This window comes from Globicephala melas, chromosome 9 (genome assembly GCF_963455315.2).
Source record: "Globicephala melas chromosome 9, mGloMel1.2, whole genome shotgun sequence".
NCBI lineage: Eukaryota > Metazoa > Chordata > Mammalia > Artiodactyla > Delphinidae > Globicephala > Globicephala melas.
The window spans coordinates 6,895,366-6,918,297 of record NC_083322.1 but is presented as its reverse complement, the minus strand read 5'-3'; the positions used below and the strand labels follow the sequence as shown (position 1 = coordinate 6,918,297).

The 22,932-nt window shown below is 44.4% G+C and overlaps 1 protein-coding gene across 2 annotated transcripts in view; it reads left to right on the top strand.

Annotated features, from left to right (window-relative positions):
* ZNF398 (zinc finger protein 398) overlaps positions 1-17,486 on the top strand; it is a 100,076-nt gene extending 82,590 nt beyond the window's left edge. Inside the window, exons 5-6 of one of the 2 annotated variants that reach the window (XM_030854129.3) lie at positions 9,779-9,892; positions 11,287-17,486. In XM_030854129.3, the coding sequence (XP_030709989.1) occupies positions 9,779-9,892; positions 11,287-12,428 (1,256 nt within the window). In that variant the 3' untranslated portion in view covers positions 12,429-17,486. The remainder of the gene's footprint in view (positions 1-9,778; positions 9,893-11,286) is intronic. The other variant, XM_070046287.1, reaches the window with a different exon arrangement.
* The last annotated feature ends 5,446 nt before the right edge of the window (positions 17,487-22,932 follow it).

Sequence of the window (22,932 nt, the reverse complement as noted above, 5' to 3'; positions counted from 1 at the left end):
AGATAACCTTGTCCAAGGCCTTCGCTCATCAGTACCACACACCTAAGGGCTATCGAGGGAATGTGTGCCCAGCTGTTCAGAAGTGCTAAGGGGCTGGGAGTCTGCCTGGTCCCTCGGGGATGCACTTAACTGGCAGACCCTGATGGCATCCACCTGGGCAAAGTGGATTTTGCCCAATTTGGGAGCCAGCTATCATTAGTTAACTCTCCCTAGTTTTTTCGGTTGGCAGCTCCTTGATATTGTGTGGGGAAGACTGCTAGTCAAAGTCCAGTTGTATTATTTCTCTCAAGTCCCACCTCTGTTATCAGAAAAATCTCATGCAATTTTTGTTCTTTGATAGATAGAAAGCTCACAGAGAATTCATCCTCCAGACGTGTCTATTAGATGAACTTCTCTGACAACCCACCCCCGCCCCATACACTGTTATTTTTTCTAACATTTTATTATGAAAATTTTCAAACAGTCAGAAAAGTTGAAATAATTTTACAATGAACACCTAGATACCTATCACCTAGATTCTATCACTAACATTTTACTGTACTTCCCTATTACATATATATCCATCCCTGCATCCCTGTATCCCTACATCAATACATCTTATTTTTCATGTATTTCAAAATCAGTACAGATATCAATACATTTCCCCCTAATTAGTTCAGCATGAATATCATTTACCTAGAGTTCAATATTTGTTTATATTTTTTCTTTTTTTTAAATAAATTTATTTATTTATTTTTATTTTTGGCTGTGTTGGGTCTTCGTTTCTGTGCGAGGGCTTTCTCTAGTTGTGGCAAGCGGGGGCCACTCTTCATCGCGGTGCGCGGGCCTCTCACTGTCGCGGCCTCTCTTGTTGCGGAGCACGGGCTCCAGACGCGCAGGCTCAGTAGTTGTGGCTCACGGGCTTAGTTGCTCCACGGTATGTGGGATCTTCCCGGACCAGGGCTCGAACCCGTGTCCCCTGCATTGGCAGGCAGATTCTCAACCACTGTGCCACCAGGGAAGCCCTATATTTTTTCTTTTGATGTAAATTTTTCTTTTTAATTTTATTTATTTATTTATGGCTGCGTTGGGTCTTCGTTACTGTGCGTGGGCTTCCTCTAGTTGCGGTGAGTGGGGGCTACTCTACATCGTGGTGCGTGGGCTTCTCATTGTGGTGGCTTATCTTGTTGTGGAGCACGGGCTCTAGGTACGCGGGGTTCAGTAGTTGTGGCACATGGGCTCTAGAGTGCAGGCTCAGTAGTTGTGGCCTGCGGGCTCAGTAGTTGTGGCTCGCGGGCTCTAGAACACAGGCTCAGTAGTTGTGGCACATGGGCTTAGTTGCTTCACGGCATGTGGGATCTTCCCGGACCAGGGCTCGAACCTGTGTCCCGTGCATTGGCAGGCAGATTTTTAACCACTGTGCCACCAGGGAAGTCCCATTCTCTGAGTTTTGAGGAATGTATATATCTGCTACCCACTATTTTTAAGAATGTGTAGGTGATTGTATTTAGGCAGTGTAACAGGTTGAATTTTATTAATCTCTATATCATGGATATAAATAATGAGTCTAAAATCATATCACAAGTAAAGGTGGGTTATTTGATTGCAGAAAAATTCATTATTGGAAATGGCTCCTTGGTCACCTTTGTTAGGTACATGACATAGTCCTCAGTGAGAAAGAATGAGTGTATCATTTTATTGTTTGGGGATGAATGGAAAAGGTATAAATAATTTGGTTTTGAGGTTATATATGAAAGTTTGATTTAGCTTTCATCTTGTCAATTTATTTTTACCTTGGTTTTTAAGACTCTGTTTGTGGGGGACTTCCTTGGTGGTCCAGTGGTTGAGACTTTGCCTTCCAGTGCAGGGGTGTGGGTTCGATCCCTGGTTGAGGAGCTGAGATCCCACATGCCTCGGGGCCAAAAAACCAAAACATAAAACAGAAGCAATATTGTAACAATTTCAATAAAGACTTTAAAAGTGGTCCACATCAAAAAAAAAATCTTAAAAAAAAAAGACTCTATTTGTGGGTAGTCACCCTTTATACTTTAATACATTTTTATTTAGAGTTAACAGTGTAAGCATTGCATTTATTTAGTACTCTGGTTTTATTATTTAGAGTTTTAGCCTGCATTGGTGATTACCAACCTAGATATTTACTAGAACTTGAGGATAGAAGTCATATAATTTGGACTGATCAATATATAGCCTTTAAAAAATTCATATGTTTCTAACCTTTAGAACCCTTAGTATTTTCCTCCTTTTAGGTTTAATTATATTTTAATGCCTTTTTATTCATTTAATTCAGTTGTTTTCTTTTGGTTGCTCAAATTGTCAACAAGTGAGAGGACTTCTAAACTATCTGCTGTGTCTCCTGTGTCCTTCTAGTACGGCCTCAGTACTCGTTTTCTTAAAAAAATATGTTCCAGGCTGTGTTGGGATTTCCAAGACTTCTCCTAGGCCCAGTAGTTTGCTGGGAGGACACACAGGACCCGGCATATAGTCACGCTCAGGGCTGAGATTTATTACAGTGAAAGGACACAAAGAAAAATCAGCAAAGGTTAAAGGCACTCAGGGCAAAGTCTGGAGGGAACCAGGGGCCAGCTTCCAGAGTCCCCTTTCCGTAGAGTCTCATAGGACACACTTAATTCCTCCAGCGATGAGTTGTGACAACACGTGCAGTGTGTTGTCTCCCAGAGAAGCTCTCTGGGGACTCAGCACCCAAGGCTGGTCACGTAGGCACCCTCTGTCTGGCATGTACCAAGATTCCAGACTCCCAGAAGGAAAGTGGATGTTCAACATAAACCACACTGTTTGTACAAACAGCTTAGGTCCAGTGAAGCACTCAACATATAGGAAAGTTTGATATCAGCATAGGGAGCTATTTGCCAGCCAAGCGACAACCTTGCAAGCAGGCCTCCTGAGGATAGGCAGTCTCAGGACTGCTGTGTTAACAGGAGCTTATTTTAGATTTTCCTTCCCCCAACACATTAAAAAAGTCTTGGTTCCTTTCGGCAGAGAATAGTATTAATTGTCTGGTCATCAAGGTGCATAACAGACTGTCCACACGGATGCCAGGTAGATACTAATGCTGGGCCACTTTAGTGACAGAACTAATAAAGTATTTTTTTCATAGATTATTCTTCACTGTAACCGTTTATATCATTTTTAACATCTTGTTATTATAAAAAAAAGATTCAAAACTTTTCATTTTTGAGCAAGCAGCTTCTCTCTTCTTTAACATCATCATGTTTGTTTAATTTTTTTTTTTTTTTTTTGGCCGTCTGCGGGGCATGCAGGATCTTAGTTCCCTGACCGGGGATCGATCCTGGGCCCCCAGCAGTGGAAGCTTGGAGTCCTAACCACTGGACCGCCAGGGAACTCCCCATCTTTGTTTAATTTTAATACACCTTGTAATTTTTATTAGACCAGTGTGTTTACATTAAAATTTTGATGTACGTTTAGAAACAATTTTCTAAAATTGTTTGGATTTATCCATATTTCTTATAAAATAACACCCATAATTTATTATCGTATTCCATTTTAGAGCTTTAGGAAGAACTATGCATTGTAATTAAATAAAAAATATGCATAGGTAGACTAGATTTGGGGATAGCAATAGTGCCATGTGGCACCCCCTCCTTTTTATGTCCAGATATCTTAGAATTAATTTTATGCTCTGTCTCCATCGCCATCATCTGAATCTGATGAAGGAAAAGAGAAATTATTATTCCTCCTAGGGAACAGTCATTGCTGTCTAGTATCTTAGATAAAACTGCTTACAGTTAGTAGAAAATAGTAATGAATGGGAGAATACAGAGAGATCTAAACCTGAGATTTCTGAAATTCATCTTTGACTCTGTTGCTAGGGCCAGAATACAGACCAGCTCTGTGTGCGTGTGGCCATTATTTGGTTGCTGATAGTTTTAATATTGAACTCCAATATTTTAGAATTCTTTGGAGAAAAACCTTAACTAAGAAGTTCAGATGGAATAATTACCAAAAGCTCATTATCTAGTGCTTCTTCTAGTTTGGAAGCCATGGACTAGAGCCAAGATTCTAGAATGACCTATAAGTAAAATAAATTCATTCTCAAACCTTGTAGTCCTGAGGAGACTTCTTTGATCATCATTGTTTTGGGTGCATCACCCTTATCTCCTTTATCACCGTTCACTCTAATCCAGCAAGGCCACCTTTTCCTAAACAAAATCAGCGACTAAAGCACATCCAAATATGATAGTCATTTTATTTTATTTTAGCCTATTTGCAAACAAGAATTATCCTGGAAATAAAACTTAGAGGTTTTAACTTATTACACAAATACTCAATATATTCACCTGCTATGTTACAGTTCTATACCTATTTCACAAAAGGTGCAAAAAAGTTTTTATATCTTTACCAATGGTAGTTTCATGTGTCAAGTATTTTTTTTCATAATTTTATTTATTGATTGATTGATTTTTGGCTGCATTGGGTCTTTGTTGCTGCGCTTGGGCTTTCTCTAGTTGCGGTGAGCGGGGGCTAGTCTTCATTGCGGTGCGCGGGCTTCTCATTGTGGTGGCTTCTCTTGTTGCAGAGCACGGGCTCTAGGCGCGTGGGCTTCAGTAGTTGTGGCTCGTGGGCTCAGTAGTTGTGGCTCACGGGCTCTAGAGCGCAGGCTCAGTAACTGTGACTCATGGGCTTAGTTGCTCCGCAGCATGTGGGATCTTCCTGGACCAGGGCTCGAACCCGTGTCTCCTGCATTGGCAGGTGGATTCTTAACCACTGCGCCACCAGGGAAGGCCCTGTCAAGTATTTTTATTTTCTGCTTAAGAATTCAAATCTCAGCACCAGTTTTTGTTTTAACTGAAGTATAGTTGATTTACGATGTTGTGCCAGTCTCTGTTGCACAGCAAAGTGACTTAGTTATACAGATACAGACATTCTTTTTATATATCCTTTTCCATTAGGTTTATCACAGGATATTGAATATAGTTTCCTGTGCTATACAGTAGGACCTTGTTGTTTATCCATTCTAAATGTAATAGTTTGCATCTACCAACCCCAAACTCCCACTCTATCCCTCCCCCTCCCCTCCCCCACCCCTCCCCCTCCCCTCCCCCTCCCCTCCCCTCCCCCACCCACCCCACCCCTGGCAACCACAAGTCTGCTCTCTATGTCTGAGTCTGTTTCTGTTTTCTAGATAGGTTCGTTTGTGCCATATTTTAGATTCCACGTATAAGTGATATCATGTGGTGTTTGTCCTTCTCTGTCTGACTTATTGCATTTAGCGTGATCATCTCTGGTTGCATACATGTTGCTGCAAATCTCAGCACCAGTTTTTTTTTTGTTCTTTTAATTTTATTTGTTTATTTATTGGCTGCATTGAGTCTTAGTTGCTGCGCGTGGGCTTTTCTCTAGTTGCAGTGAGTGGGGGCTACTGTTCATTGCCATGAGCGTGCTCCTCATTGCGGTGGCTTCTCTTGTTGCAGAGCATGGACTCTAGACGTGCGGGCTTCAGTAGTTGTGGCGCACGGGCTTAGTTGCTCTGCGGCATGTGGGATCTTCCTGGACCAGGGCTCGAACCCATGTTCCCTGCATTGGCAGGTGGATTCTTAACCACTGTGCCACCAGGGAAGTCCCTCAGCACTTGTTTTAACTCACTTAGTTCATAATGCCTTTGTATACATCCCAGAACCTCAAGGTTCCAGCTGCTTTTCAGACAGTGTGGGGCCTTACCTGTTTAAAACATACGCACACACACACACACATACAATAAGATTTCCTCATAGCTAAAATGACATTCAACCAGTGTAGATATTAAAATTTTATGTTTTCTTGGGATCAGCCTTTCTATTTGAACTACCCCTCAAACCTAAAACCTCAGCATTTATCGACTTCCTCTTACCTGATCACTATTTTCAGTTTTTCTCTCTTCTGTGGCTTTCTCCAGAGCCTGCTGCTTGCAGGAACCAATGATTTTACTTTCATTTGTGTCTCTTTAAGTATCCACTGTTGGGATTCCTCAGGCCTGTGCAGATGTCCTCTGAGTGCTGTTGTGGTGACTGGGCCAGTAGTTGCCCTACCGTCACCAGGCAGGTGACTGCATGAGGCCACCTGAGTATTCCAGTACTCCTGCTCCTTTTATTTCACTTCCAAAAGGTCCTCAGTTATACACCTCCACCACCCCCACCAAATGTAGTAGACACAACCATATTACATGCATTCAGTTACAACAGTGCTAAGACCCAATTATTTGATAAAATAAATATTTACTTAGTTTTACTGATCTAGTAAGCTAAATGACCAGAGGAACTTTAGCATCATTATTCAAAAAGAAGGGTTACCTTCCTGGGGTTCCCCAAGTTCAGTGAAGACATACTGAGCCAGTGGCTGTAATAACAATAGCCACTCGCATTTCTGGAGAACTGGCTTGTTCTTTTAGTCCTCCATAGCTTTTATGGTTGGCTGCTGGCTAATATTGTAACAAAAGATTGGAAGGAATCCAAATGCCTATCAGTAGGAGACTCTTGAATAAACAATGGTACAGCTACAAAAAGGAATGAGAAAGCTCTCTGTATACGGCTACAGACAGATGTCCACAATATATTGGTAAGTAAAAAATGAAGGTACAGGGCAGTTTGTGTAGTATACCTCATGGAGAGGGAAAATACAAAGATGTACATATGTTTGCTTATATTTTTCCAAGAAACAATGCAAGATTAAAACAAAAACTAATGAGAATGGCTGCCTATACAGGGAGGGAGAGATTAGAGATGGAAGCTAGACCTCTCTGAATGTACCTTATTTTATAGTTTTGATTTTGGAACTTTGTAAATATTTTACATTAAAAAAAGTAAAAATCAAACACACACTGAAATAACTAAACTGTATACCACAAAAAAATCTTAAATTGAGTCCATATTTTTGTTAATAATATTAGTGTTATTTTGAAATGTACATTCAGATAAAGCAAAGATTATGTAGTGTCGTTAGGAACCCAGATTCTCAGGATAAGAGGGAAAAGATACAAGCATAAAATCAAAGGATTTAATTAAAGCCCTGTAATCTTAAATATGAATCATAAATATTAATATAAACTCATGACACTTTCCTTTTTCTAAAAGGTATGTATTTTATAGCTTTGCCCATTGAAAAGACCGAGAAGCAGTGACAACCTATTAGCAGTTAGCATCCTTATCATCCAGATTGTTGTCTCTAAATCCCGTTTCTCAGAGAGATTATTGATTGTGTGCTTGGAGCAGGAAATGTACAAGATGAACCTGCTCTAGTTTGTCATACTAGAAATAAAGGAAACTAGATGTTTGATGATGTGAAAAGATACAGAACTGATCTGAAGGGGCTCCCGCTGGCCAAAAAAGGGACAATTTGAGCGTTAAAAAGAATAATGACTTGAACTTATTTACAAAATGGAAATAGACTCACGGACAGACTTAAGGTTACCAAAGGGATAGCGGGGGGAGAGGAGGAGGAGATAAATTTGGAGTTTGGGATTAACATATACACACTACTATATATAAAACAGATAAACAACAGGGATCTACTGTATAGCACAGGGAACTATATTCAGTAATAACTATAATGGAAAACAATCTGAAAATATATACATATATATGTATAACTGAATCACTTTGCTGTACACCTGAAACGAACACAACATTGTAAATTAATTGTACTTCAATTTAAAAAATGGTTAAAAAAATAATGGCTGCAATGGATTGAAACTCATCCAGTGTATAGCATTCTGTGAGTTCATAATGATAAACTAAAGAAAAAAGTCAAAACCACTTGAATCACATTTGGAGGTTCTAGAGCACTAACTCATTATTCAGAAAATTGACGAATGAAGCAATTAAGCATTTTAAAAGTCTCATATTTTTGATGAATAGACAGTTCATCATTCGGATGTCTGTTAAAAGATCCACTTCCTTACACTCAGTCTCTCACTGCCTGTTTATATATGTGTGAGTTTATAAAATCTTGGAGAAAAAAAGATAAGGTTGGATTATGGTTAATACACTTCAGCCTTGTAGCTCAAAGTAGGAAGTTGGAAAGACAGCCTGCCACGTGTGCAAAAACCTGTATTTTTCCGTCTCTCTGCGTAAGCTGACAGTCTTTTGGGCCTTAGTCTTGTCCAACCTCTTATTTCTCCTTTGGGGGTGACTTTAGATTTCAGTGGTCTCTAACAGATTTGAAAGGCATTGAGCAAAACACTGAGTTCTAAAAAAAACAAAACACTGACTTCTGTTCATTTGCTAGGAATAAAACCATAACCTTCCTACAAGGCTTTTTTCATAAATAATATAGAGAGCTTGAATTTATTCTCTGGACCCTGTCAGCGTGCCAGCTTGTCCTTTTAGGCCAAAAAAGGCTATATAGACCTCGGCTGGAATAGCAAGCACAGCTGTTTCTGTACTGACCAAATGAGGCATGTTATGTGCAAAGCCTTTAGAGGCTGTTCTTTTTTTCTTTCCAAAAGAATCCCCAAGCCCTGAGGGCCTTGCAAATACTATTCTCCCCACTCCCAGTGTTCAGGAAACAATAACCTATATCATTAATAAGTAGAAGTAATATGATCTCTTGGAAAGAACCCAGAATTGGGAACCTGAAAAATGTTTCTGAGCAGTCAGATCTGTGCTTAAACCTAACTTTGTAATTCTGGAAATGTATTTTTTTTTTAAAGGATCAATTTTATTTATTTATTTTTGGTTGTGTTGGGTCTTCGTTGCTGTGCATGGGCTTTCTCTCGTTGCGTCAAGCGAGGGCTACTCTTTGTTGCGGCGTGCAGGCTTCTCATCGTGATGGCTTTTCTTGTTGTGGAGCACGGGCTGTAGGTGCGTGGGCTTCAGTAGTTGTGGCATGCAGGCTCAGTGGTTGTGGCTCGTGGGCTCTAGAGCGCAGGCTCAGTAGTTGTGGCGAATGGGCTTAGTTGCTGCGTGGCATGTGGGATCTTCCCAGACCAGGGATGGAACCCATGTTCCCTGCATTGGCAGGCGGATTCTTAACCACTGTGCCACCAGGGAAGTCCCTGTATTTGTTTTCAAATTAACATTGTTTTAAAGTTTTCGGTTCATCTTTTTTGTGTGTGTGTGTGTATTTTAAAGCAAATCTTTTTTTTTTTTTTTTTTTTTTTTGTGGTACGCGGGCTTCTCACTGCTGTGGCCTCTCCTGTTGCGGAGCACAGGCTCCGGACGCACAGGCCCAGCGGCCATGGCTTACGGGCCCAGCCCCGATCCTCCCGGACCGGGGCACGAACCCGTGTCCCCTGCATCGGCAGGCAGACTCTCAACCACTGTGCCACCAGGGAAGCCCCTAAAGCAAATCTTTGATAATATAGCTTTTCACTGTAAATACTTCCTTACTGGCAGTTTACTTAACCCCTGAGGGCCCCCCCCCTACTTAAATGGAGAAAATATTCCCTGCTTCATTATTTCATAAAAAAGCTGTGAGAGAAAAAGGTGAAAATACTTTGAAAGTGTGCTAATGAAATGAAAGGTACTATTGAATCTAGATTATTTCAGAGTGTCATCTCTACTATAAAAATTTTGATTTGTTTTGAAATGGGCTCACCGAAAATAGTGAATCAAGGTGAGTCTATCATGTAAAGATTCATAAATTTGGTTTCACTTTGAACTGGTTCTCTAGATGTTATATGCATTTTTTAAAAGGCTAGTTTCATTTTGTTGTTATAGTTAATTAGAGATAAATATTTGGGCAAAATGTAATATTCAGCAAACCAACATGATTATTTCCACTTTCTGAGTCAAGCCCTGAAGGCCATTCTCTTCCCCACAAACAGAGCCTGGCATTTCAACATCGGATATTCTGTCTTGGATTAAACAAGAGGAAGAGACCCAGGTCGGCACCCCACAGGAGCCCAAGGAGAGTGACGTGTGCAAAAGCACCTATGCCGGTGAGTACTGAGGCGCCCAGACCCAGCTCATGCCAGGACCACTGAGAAGAAACGGCAGAGGAAGTCGGGTTGTGGATGCAAGGAAGTGGGTGAGGAATGAGGAAAAGGGGGAAAAAAGCATGTTCAAGTAAGTTAGAAATGAAACGGAAATCAAACCAGGATACATTTTAAGTGAGAAAACATACTCTTAAGTGTAAAGACAAATTAGAAGTGTCCGAGGAAGAAAAACAAGTGCATACAGATGCACCAGAAGTATGAGGATGGGGAAGGACAGAACATTTGAAGAGCATGCAGAAAGGACAGAACAAAGCTGGGGGGTGGGAGAGACAAGCAGTGGAGACAGCAGTGTCTTGGGAGAGGCACAAATGGGAATGTTAATGAAGAGCTCTCCCTCAGGAAGAACAGTGACATGAGAAGAAACGCGTCTTCTAAGACATTTAGCACCATCTATATTTTGCCATCTGAACCAGAAGAGAATCTCAAGGTCAGAAGAGACATGATCGTTTATGCAACTTAATGCAACCTGTTTAACTTCTATGCTCTGTGCTTAGACCCTGGGGAAAAAAAAAAGACAGTTTCTGCTCTTCAAGAAGTTTATATTGGGGACACACATATCAGTGCTAGGCATGCCTATTATTAAATGTCAAGGGTGAGTGGGATGGATGACTGTATACAAGAAATAAGAAGTTCGGAGAACATCACATCAGTTTTAGTTTAGGTATTTAGATAAGGCCTAAAGAAGGATGCAAAGGGACTTCCATGGCGGTCCAGTGATTAGGACTCTGTGCTTCCACTGCAGGGGGCTTGGGTTCCATCCCTGGTTGGGGAACTAAGATCCCCGCAAGCTAGGATGCGAAGCTAGAATTGGCCTTAGAAAATTGGTACTGTGTGGTTGGGTATAATCTGGGAAGATGGGAAGAGAGGAGATGCATTCTACAAAAGGGAGGGCAGAATGATTAAAGACATATGAGCAGAGATGTGTACTTTATTTTCCAGGAAAGTAAAGAGACAGCTAACTATAGTGAAGGACTTACCTGGCAGAGTACAAAGGAACAAGATTAGATAAATACATGATTTTAGGCCTAATCACAATAGGCAACAGAGAACATTTCAGAGCCTGTGAGCAGAGGTGAATCATAATGAAAGTAATGCTGGGAAGATTGATGCCAGGGTTCTTCCTGTCCAAACGGGGAGCGCTGAAGAGGTTCAGTAGTAAATTCTCCGACATTGGCCTCAGGGACTACAGACACCCTGGTTATTATCTCAGCCCTCCACTGACTTCCTTATCTGGGCCAATGGGAGCTCAGAGCAGCCTGTCAGAGCTGGGCAGGGACACAGGAGAGTTGCTGGGACACCTGTTGTCGACAGGTGTGACTCTGAGTCCTTTCTTTCAGACGAAGAGCTTGTCATCAAAGCTGAAGGCCTCGCCAGAGCCTCCCTGTGCCCCGAGGTGCCCGTCACCTTCTCTTCACCAGCAGCAGCTAAGGATACATTTCCGGACGTGGCCTTCAAAAGCCCGCAGTCTGCGCCCATGGCGCCGTTTGGACGTCCAGCCACCGAGCTGGCCGAAGCTTCTGAGGGACAAGTGACTTTCACTCAGCTGGGCAGCTACCCCCTCCCGCCTCCGGCCGGGGAGCAGGTGTTCTCGTGCCACCACTGTGGCAAGAGCCTCAGCCAGGACATGCTGCTGACCCACCAATGCGGCCCCGCGGGGGAGCGCCCGGCCCCCTGTGCCCAGTGCCCCAGGCACTTCCCCCCGCACGCCGACCGCGGCCCCCAGCCGCCCGCCAGCGAGACGCCACCCACCTGCCCGCACTGCGCCAGGACTTTCACTCACCCGTCCAGACTCACCTACCACCTTCGGGTCCACAACAGCACCGAGCGCCCCTTCCCCTGCCCCGACTGCCCCAAGCGCTTCGCCGACCAGGCGCGCCTGGCCAGCCACCGGCGAGCCCACGCCAGCGAGCGGCCCTTCCGGTGCGCGCAGTGCGGCCGGAGCTTCAGCCTGAAGATCAGCCTGCTGCTCCACCAGCGGGGCCACGCGCAGGAGCGGCCCTTCTCCTGCCCTCAGTGTGGCATCGACTTCAACGGCCACTCGGCCCTGATCCGCCACCAGATGATCCACACGGGCGAGCGGCCGTACCCCTGCCCTGACTGCAGCAAGAGCTTCATGCGCAAGGAGCACCTGCTCAACCACCGGCGGCTGCACACGGGCGAGCGGCCCTTCAGCTGCGCGCACTGCGGCAAGAGCTTCATCCGCAAGCACCACCTCATGAAGCACCAGCGCATCCACACGGGCGAGCGGCCCTACCCCTGCGCCGAGTGCGGCAGGAGCTTCCGCTACAAGCAGACGCTCAAGGACCACCTGCGCTCGGGCCACGGTGGCGGCTGTGGTGGGCATAGTGACCCCTCTGGACAGCCGCCGGACCCCCCGGGCCCCCTCCTAACTGGGCTCGAAACCGCTGGCCTGGGCGTTAACACCGAAGGTCTAGAGGCCAATCAGTGGTATGGGGAAGGGACTGGAGGCGGGGTTTAGTAAATCTCTCTCCTTTCAGGGTTAGCCGTGCTGGCAGCGGGGCAAGAGGCAAGCCCAGAAGCCCCTGCACCCCGCTAACCCGGTGGTAATGCCTGCCTGGCACGTCAGTGAATTTGGGGTCCTGTGCACTTGGCTAGAGGCGTGCTTGAGTTTCGGAACTTCACAAGAGCAGCACATTGTGAAACCCAGGAAGACCTGGAGGAGAGCCCAGCTTCCCCATCTTTTCAAAAACATTACCTAAGCAGAAGTTATAAGAATGTTGCAGAGAGGTTGGAAAGCAAGATTCGGCCTCTGGTGGTCCATCACAGGGTAATTCGGCCTCTGGTGATCCATCAGTAGGTAGAGTCAGGTGCGTGGAAGAGCCTCCAAGGCTTGAAGCCCATTCTGCAGCAGAGAATGTTTAACTGAGCCTTTCATCACCTCCTTGATGGTAGGATGGTTCTGGAAGAAAGTGCCCAAGCCTGGGCACCACTCCTGTTCCTCCCAGACAGTGGCTCCAGTTGGCTCACGTGCTTGGGTACTGTCTCTCCCGAAATGATGACTCAAGACTGCCTTCCTAGGTCTCCTAGATTAATTCTTCTAATATATTTTGTTTAATACTGGATGAGCAAAAAATTTGACTTTAAAACCTTCTTAAGGAGAACAGTTCTTTCACTAGCTTAATTTGAAGCATTCAGGCTTTTACTGTCATTTAAACTGCTAGAAACTTTTGCCGGGGTCCTGGTTAAAAATTTGGGAGCAGGATTCTCAGCCCCAGCTTTAAAAGCTAGAGATCCCCGAGAAGTGACAGAAGAGCCTAGAGTTTGTGCCTGAACCATGTTTCTTAGAGTCACTTATGTCATATTCTTCCTTATTGTTTCCAAGCAAGCAAGCTGGCTTTTCCATTCCCGGTGTCTGATATTCTGACAGTCATCAGCAGGAAAGGTCACAGCACTTTCCAGAAGCATTACAGAGTTTTGGAAAGTGCCAATGGACTGTCACCTTTCACTTCCTCAGTAGTGAGATGATAGTTGCAGTGCCGCTTTCTTGAGCCAGCAGAGTGTCTGTTCTCCCCGCCGGCGATGGGCAGATTGAGGGACCTCGTAGGCCCCTGAGAGCTAAGCACGAGGCGTGGGTGAGGACAGCCTCTTCCTGCTGGTTTTGCTTCTGGGGACCTTGGCTGCCGTGTGTTTTTTTGTCAGGGTCAGTCAGTCACCTGGGAGCATCTGAGCCTGGTCCCATTCCCAAGTGGCTTTGCAGTTGGGCCCCTTTCCCTTTACAGATCTCAGATTTTCATCTGCAAAATGAGGCTGGTGAAAGGAAAAAAAGTGAACCTTTAGAATTAAAAAAAAAAAATTTTGTGCATTCCTTCTCCTGCCAAAATCGTATCTCTATCTCTGGCTTTTATCCAGGCAAAGCAAAATAAGACAGCAAAATCAAAGCGACATTCTTGCTGAAACTTGACTGAAATCAGTTTGATTTGTTGTTTTACTCTTGCTTGGAGACTGAGGTAGAAGACAGAGAATGCAGAAGTCCTAAGTCTTGGGCAAAAAAGTTGTTTGTACCTGTACTCTCCTGTTTCCCCTGAATCTTCCTGAGATGGCTGTGACAGGGTCTGCGAGTATTTAGACAAGACACTTTCTTGATGAAATGATAAGGGAAGGACCCATTTTTTCCCTTATCACCCAGCCCAAACCTCACCCTGCCTAGTTATGTGTAACTACACTAGGAAAAAAGTGTCACCCCCAGCTAGCTTTGCTCCTGGGAATGCTCTGTCTGAACATGCTGCTCCTTAGGATAATCACATTTACAGAACATCTGTGACATTCTCAACACCAAGCATCATGGGAGGCCTAAGAAATGTGTATGAGACCTATTCCACTGTCATAACTTATAGTCTAAAGGCAAGGGTATGGGACAAACCAAGAGAGATGATGAACAGAACCCTGGCATATGGGACTAAGTTTTCTAGCTAGAATCTGGACCCATACCATGGGAAATTGGGGGGTTCTGGGGGTCCCAAAACCAGAGTTCCAGCTTTACTGGTGACCCACTAGGAACCTGAGTGTGAGATCCAGCTCTGGTTTGTATCCTGATCTTCCTAATGAAAAGGAAGAAGAGTCAGATCTCTATGTGGTGAGGTCCCTTTTCTGAACAGATGGATTTGAGCATTCGCCAGGGTTTGCTGGAGAAGGCACTCCTACACTAGGTGTGATGACGGATGAGATGGAAATTCTTTACTCAGAGGTTTACTGAGGACACAGAGCTTATTAATGAAAGAGACCTGTGGACTAAAATGCTGCAGATAGGTCCCACAGTCCCTTTTGCAAGGAACTGTAGCCAGCAGGGGCCTGCACTTTGGCAAGAAGTGAACAGAGTTCAAATACCAGTGAGGCAAGAGCCGTGAAGCTGAATGAGAGGGAAGAATGGGCAGCGTCATGCCAGAAAGATGGAAGTAGATGTTATCCAGTCCTCAGCCCTTGAACAAACTTGGGGTTCAGCTACTGTACATTCTGGTCTCCTTTCCCTCCACCAGTCCTCTACCAGGTAGAACTCCAGGCCAGCTCTTAATTCGAGTTTGTTTGCTTAAGATTCAAAAGTGGATAAGTAAAATAGACCAGTGGAAAAGATCAGTCCAACAGAGGGGTTCCAGTGTGTGGAGAAACGTGGTCCATCAAGGGCTCCTGAGACAAACCATACACTTAACAGTAACTGAGGATTGGTCTTCCTGACCAGACACAGTGGGAAAGAGGAAAACCTAGAAACGTGCCCTTCATCAGTCTGCCCGCTGGGCTGGGAAGTCTGTACTATCACATAAATAGGCAGCATCTCCTTGGAGTGGATCCAGCTGTTGACTGTAACCAGATTCACTCTTTGCTTACTAGATTTTTCATTATCACCGTAAGATGAACCTCTGGCTCAGCCACAGATGTGAACATAAATGGAGTTGATTGTCCAGAAAGTGAAAGAAGACTCTGACCTTTTCTGCTGGATATTTGTTACTGGAACACCATGGCTGGGCTCTAGCTACTTTATGTAACTTCCCAGCAGTGCTTTACATAACTTCCCTCATCATTAGTAACAGTCTGCGGACTTTCTGTTGGGGGACTCTGCTGGGCTTCTCTTTGGAGCATTTTTAAATATTTGGGTGTCCATGCCTATCTCAACCAGGACCAGACCTTATGGCTTACTAGGGAGTAATAAACGTTCACTGTCTCAGTCGGCAACGGTCTTGTTGATGATAAAAGAGGGCCCGAGTTCCTTTATCTGTTCATTCCGAATGGGATGGAGAACCCAAATTTCTGCTCAGATTCCCTCTTGAGGAGGGGCCGGGCATGCTGTCCCACAGCCACATCCCACATTGTAGCTTCTTAGACAATAAAAAGCATCCTCCTCAGCTGTCTGAGGGCTGCTGAGGAGCGATGAGGAAAAGCAAGTCTCCCCGAAAGGTTCTCACAGACCAGGGACTCTGTTATCATCAGAGATATGTTCTTTCTGTGTGCTCGGTGGACACCTTTGACCCTGTTCCCTTCACTCGACAAAGGAAGCAGTCTTCTCGCAGGGTTTTACACAGAGGACATTCTTTGACTTGGGAAGTGTCAGGCTCTTACAAGCAAAAGATCCTCAAGTTAGGGCAACTTGGTGGGAGATGGGAGTAGGGAGTGCTTGGGCCTTGTAAGGACATGCCATGTGGGTTAGTACAGCTTAATGGCTTAAAGCAGGGACTAGATTCAGACTTAGGTTCAAGTCCTGACATCATAAGAAGTAACATAACATATTATTTAGCCATCCTAAGCCTAGTTTCCTTAAATGTAAAATAGAATGGTGCTGTCTTGGAGGTGTCAGGGTTTGGGGGGAACCTGTGAAAGTGCTTAGCACAGAGCCTGGCACACGGAGGTGTCAGGGGGCAGCCATCAGGAAAGGTGCAGGCCCAACCAGAGAGGGGAAGGTGCAGAGAACTGAGGTCGCTCTGCAAAAGAACGTGATTGCTTGATGACATAGCTTATGCCTTCCATCTTTTGCTTCCATTTAGCCTGTTCGTTTACTCTGTCTTTTCTGTATCTCCTGGCTCCCAAAAGTTTGTGTGCGCCATGACACCAGGTGGTTCTGATTCTCTTGACTTTTCTTAGTTCACGTTCTAACATGTGGGATCTGGCCCAGCTCCTCTTTCTATACCAGGCCACAGAAGTCTCCATCCGACCCTTGGACTGGCTGCCCTTGGGTTACATGCTCATCTTGGTTCAGTCAGCTGTAGTCAGGCGGGAAGGTCCCAGATCCCAGGATCTGTGGGCCTGGTAGACTGACGTGGGAATGGGCAAACGGTGGCACAGTGGGGCATTCCTAGTACTGCGAGGAGAGGAAAACTCTGTTTCACCTGTATCAGGCTTGCTTGAAAGGCTTCTGCTTCATCAGCACATCCTAGACCAGAGCTCATGGTCCCTGCGTAAAGGACCTGGAAGGTGCTGTTTCTGTATCTTGCAAAAGAAGTAATTTGTTACTTTCTAGGGTGTTATTCCTCCTTTCTGTCCCAGCTCCACTTTCTTTTTAAATATGTAACTCTGGCCATAATTCTATTTATACACACATACACAATGACTTCTGTCAGCTTGGTCAAATTGCCTCTTCAAAACAAAACATAATTCTGCCCCTTAAGACCAACTGCCCACTGAAGAATGCAGAGAGATACAGTCAATCAGAGAGGCCTCAGAAGTACTGCGCTGCAATGCTCTTAAAATTGCCAGGTTACATTTCAAATAAAATATTTGGTAAAACCTCATTGGGCTACGTGGCTTCGTGTCTGCTATTAGCAAAGCCAGTATTTACTGTAAAATCTTGAAGCTGGTCTAAAAATTAAGCTTCCCAAGAACTGGGGCCATGTCTTCTTTTGTATTCCTTCTGGTGCCACGTGCTGTCAGGGACGTGGATGCTTGATGAATGATCGTGCAGTGGGAAGACCACCTGCGAAGGGATTACAAATGATTCTGGTTGTCGCTTAACATTCTCTACCTGCTTGGTACGGAGCAAGCCACTTAGACTGTGTAGATCTCATTTTCCTAATTCTAATGGGCAGATTGAACAAGGTGGTAGTAGAAGGTCCCTTCCAACTCTAAAATCATAGAACTTAAGATTTTACTTCCTGGTCCTGTTTTCCTTGTCTGGTTTCTCCCCAGATTCTGCCCTATTGAGTGATTCCTTTGACACAGCAGAATCAACACCTTGGAGAGGTATGTGTTATTACAGATTAAAGAGTCTCATTCTAACCATATTATGATTACTCCAAAACCACACAAACTGACAAAATTCTAGCAAAACTATAAAATTTCGTTTTAAAACACAGCATGTGTTTGACTGCACTTTTAAGCATAGGAAGACACACCAAAGTAATAGTTGTTCTAGGGTGCTGGGGTCATTCAGTGGTTACTTTTTCCCGTATATTTTGTGTAATGTAAAACGTTTTGTATATAGCACTTCTAATGCTTTTATAAGAATAAGGATTATCGGGCTTCCCTGGTGGCGCAGTGGTTGAGAGTCTGCCTGCCGTTGCAGGGGACGCGGGTTCGTGCCCCGGTTTGGGAGGATCCCACGTGCCGCGGAGCGGCTGGGCCCGTGAGCCATGGCCGCTGAGCCTGCGCGTCCGGAGCCTGTGCTCTGCAACGGGAGAGGCCACAACAGTGTGAGGCCCGCGTACCGCAAAAAAAAAAAAAAAAAAAAAAAATAAGGATTATCATAATGAAAGAGGTCCTGGAAAGGAAGTCAGGGAGCCTCTTGCTTTGGTTTTCTCACTCGCAGTGTGAGGCTAGTATACACTTTACCAAGTTTACCTAAGGTGTGGTGAGGCTCAAATGAGGGAAGGTCTTCAAAAGTGCTTTGAAACATACTGCAAGCCTAAGAAAGTGTTGATGTAGTAGGTGCAGGAGAATTTCTTGTTGATCAGTTAAACAGTTTCCTGGATGTTACTTAAATGATGCTTCTCTTCAGTCAAGACTGGGCAGTGGCTGTTTCTTCACTTCCAGTTTGCTTGCCTGTGCTGGGGGGAAGCTAGCCTGAGACTGCAATTTGGGAAGCAGTGAGAGAACAGAAGTACGTGTGGGCAGAGACTGAAAAAAAGTTTGATGCAGAAAATATCAGGGTGACATATATAATGTGACCTATATAATGTGCTGACTTCTATCAGCAACTCAGGCGAGATAACCAGTTTTATGTATATGAGGAATTATAACAAATTGGAAAGGCAGGCACATTCCTGGAGAGGTTGGTTTAAACAGAATTCAAAATTAAGGATGTATGTAAAGCTATGTACATCAAATCAGTTCTTGGCTTTGAGGTTATAGTTTTAAAAAAATTATACAAGAAAAACAATATCTGCAAGCCAACCTCAATGAGTAAACAGCAGAATAAAACAATGAACAAGAATAGTTAAGTCAATCATTTTTTATTATTAGTAAGTAATAATTTGGGATGTTTATGCCCCCAGGGAGATTTGTGGGGCTGAGACAAGGATCTGAGGAACAGCAGGGAGCCCTTCTTATGCTACTTTGTTCTTGGCCGGTCATTACAATAACCTGGGGAGCTAAAAAAAATATTTATGTCGGGGCTCACCCTGGCATGATTTGATTCATCTGGGATGGGGCCTAGATGTTTTGTTTTGTTGGGTTTTTTTTTTTTTTTTTTGCGGTACGCGGGCCTCTCACTGTTGTGGCCTCTTCCGTTGTGGAGCACAGGCTCCGGACACGCAGGCCCAGCAGCCATGGCTCATGGGCCCAGCCGCTCTGCGGCATGTGGGATCCTCCCGGACCGGGGCACAAACCCACGTCCCCTGCATCGGCAGGCGGACTCTCAACCACTGCGCCACCAGGGAAGCCCAGATGTTTTTTGTTTTTTTGTTTTTTTTTGATGTTTTATTTTTTAAAGTTCCCCCAAGTGATTCTAAAGTGCCTGCAAGTTTAGAAGATCATAGAAAGAGAAAGTGAATTATTGGACTGGAAATGACCAGTTAGCCTGCTTTCCCAGAACAGGGAGCTGTGGATTGAAGATGAAAAAAAGGATTTTTGAATCCACAATGGGAAGTCATAATTTGATTCTAGAGGCAGGACTCGGAAGGAAATAAGGCTATGGGAATGGTTGTTGAAAAAGTTCTGACTGATCTCAGTAGTGAAGTTAGGAGCTCCAGAGGCAGCATTCATTTCAGCTGTGCCCACTGCAGGCTCTGTCCAGAGACCTGGTATGGACAGGACACTGCACGAGCACAGGTGGGAACAGCACCAGTGCCTGCACCGCCGTCCTCCCTAACCTCCATCGTGGTGAGGCCAGCACCTCTGTGTAAGGGCAGTTTGCTGAAGAACCGAAAGGGACTGTGGTGACGTCACAGTCACTGACGTCACTGATTATTTTAATAATCAGCCCAGGAACTTCCCTGGCGGTCCAGTGGTTAAGACTTCGCCTTCCAATGCAGGGGGTGCGGGTTCGATCCCTGGTCGGGGAGCTAAGATCCCACATTCCTCGCGGCCAAAAACCAAAACATAAAGCTGAAACAGTATTGTAACAAATTCAATAAAGACTCTAAAAATGGTCCACATCAAACAAACGAAAAAAAAACCCCAAACAAACAAACAAAACAAAAAATATATAGTCACCCCACACTTAAATGTTGAAGGGTTGCCCACTGAGAAGATTGGAGAGGATGTACTGCAGTTATCGCCAACATAAAACATGTCTTCTGCATAAAGGGTTTCTGAGCCCTGGTGCCTGTGTTTAGGACTGTCGAGTAGCTTACTCAGTCACCAAGCCGTCACATGTCAAGGAAAGTGCCAGAGAGTCATTAAGAACTGAAGAGAACTTCACTCATCTACTGTGTCGAGACTTGCAAAGACTTGCAAAGATAGAATGCCTATTTGAAGTAGGCTGAGAATAAACTCAAGAGGGAAAAAGTAGTATTTTCTCCAAACTTTGCATAGGTATAAAGCAGAAATTTTCAGAAGTCACTGAGAAAGAGAGGGAGAGGGAGAGAGGGAAAAAAATACATGTGTGTGTGTTTGGGCATTTAAATTTGAATTAAAATGTTGGCAGAAGGTGGATCTGAAAAAGGCAAGGATATTGAAAGCTCATTAGCAAGAGCAAATTGACCTTAAAACTGTATAATACAAAATATCTGACTGTGTTCCCCACATGAACACTTTCTGCCTCTTCTAAGTAGTCCTGGAGCTTTATCACCTTACCCCCAGCGACCCTCCCCTTCACATAGTCTTGCCTCTGATTTTTAGTTATACTTAGGATGTCAATGACTCTGAAACCTAAGGTGTTATCCCTCCTTGGAGGTTGGCGTAAAGCATCCTAAAGTGAAGATAAGGAAGTTGTAACCATGGACATGTCAGTGGGTGAGGAGAGCTTGAGGATTACATTGCAGTCCTTAAGCCTGCTTTTTAAACTAAGCAAGGAGCGACACTGAGGTAGAAGTGCAGATCTGGTTACCCTCTTCACTTAGCTAAGCGTGAATCTAGAGGATTTCTTCCTCAAATAAAGCTTGTAGTTGTTGAAAGGACACGGAGTGCGCAGGGAACACCAGGAATTAGGGAGTGGCAGACACGTGTGTTAGCGCTCCCCAGAGAAACAGAACCAAAAGGATATATAGAGATATATAAGAAGAGATTTATCAGAGGAATTAACTCATGCAATTATGGAGGCCAAGAAGTCCTATGATCTGCCAGCTGCAGGCTGGAAAGCCAGGAAAGCAGTGGCGTAATTCATTCCGAGTCCAAAGCCCCAAAACCAGGGGCAGCGATGTCCAAGGGCAGAAGGTGATGGCTGTGACCACTCAAAGGAGGAGCAAATTTGCTCTCCCTCTGCCTTTTTGTTCCACTCACGCCCTCAGCGGATTGGATGATGCCCAGCCACGCTGGTGAGGGCATCTTCTCTAATCAGTATTGGATTAAATGCTAATTTCTTCTGGAAACGCCCTCACAGACACCCAGAAGTAACATTTTTTACCTCTGGGCATCTCGTGGCTCAGTCAAGTTCATGCATAAAATCAACCATCACAACACATAAATGTTCTGGCATTTTTGAATGCCCTCTCCTTTGGCCTCTCCTTTAGTCCAATACCCTGTCCTGAGCAGAAGCTATCTAATTCCTAGGTGAGGAGATGAGAAGAAGCCCATTCCCACCTGAGAGACTGAGGGCCCAGCCCCGGGTCCTTCCGCTACGAGAAATGTTTATTAACAATGATACTTGACATCTATAATCCACTTCATCCAGTTGCTTTCTCCTCCTCAGAAAGTTAGATAACTGCCTCATAGTTACTCAGTAACTCACAGAAACAAGTCTGAGGACTGGACACCTCTCCCAGTGAGGGTCTCTCCCACCCTCGCATCTCTCAGCCCCATCAGCCTGTTGGTCACTGGAGTCCATGGTCCATGGACAGCAGCCCCCTCCTCGTGCCCTTCTTGTTTTCCTTCTGGGAAGTGTCCCCCAATCCCCCCATTCACCATGCATCTGCTGTATCCACTACTGGTTTTTGTGACCTGTGGTTGCTAGGGTTGGCAGTTATAAGATAATGCTAGTACCACGAAGCCTGTGCATTTAAATCCTGTTTGAGCTGAGTAGCTTTGCTCATATCTCATGACAGTGAACTGAACTCTGGCTGCCAGGGGTGAAAGTACGATGGCTCTGTGTGTGCAAAATTCACCCTCTGTGAAGGAGAAACGTAAAGTGGATATACTATGTGGTATCTTATTGTGTAAAAAGAGAAGTAGTTATAAGTAGTTTAATGCTTAGGAAGGGAAGTAATTTTAACTACTTTATATTGAAAAGATAGCTTAAACGCTTGGGACTAACCTAGCTTCTCTTCCACCTCTAGGAACAAGGGAAGATGTTGATGTATAGGTCAGAATGTGTGCTCTGAAATGTGTCTCACTGGTGGAAATGAGTTTACTTGGAGCTTTTCAGAGCTTTTACTTGCCAGTTTCCTCTAATAATAGTGACATGATATTTACAATCGGGGGCAGCCTATGGCCAAGGAACAGAGGGAAGAAAATCACTGGCTTCTGGGAACATAACCTTTGCTAACCTGTAAGCTCCTTGAGAATAGTATTAAGTCTGTGAGATACTCATTCTTTATCCTGGAAGTATGCCTAGCAGAGAAAGTACTTGATGACTGTCCTTCTGAGTACGGTGCTCTAAGTACATGTCTCACTTGGACCAATAATGCCCTTTCATATACTAAATGCAGTGGAACAAAAGAGTACTAGTCGGGGGTGGCCCTCTGGAAGGTCTGCCTCTACCCAGGGCAATAATCAGCCTTGGAGATCTCTGTCTTAACAAGATAGGGACTAGTCATTTAGGAAGACAGACACTATTTTGAGGATAATTACAAGGACTTACCTTTTGGAGGTAATTACTTTTGTTGGGTGCCTATAAGCATGTTCTCATTTGATTTGTAACTGTGGAATAGACATTATTTTCTTCATTTATATATAAAGAGACCAAGTGAAGCTCAGAGAAGTGAAATTGCTCACAGTTACAGCTAATG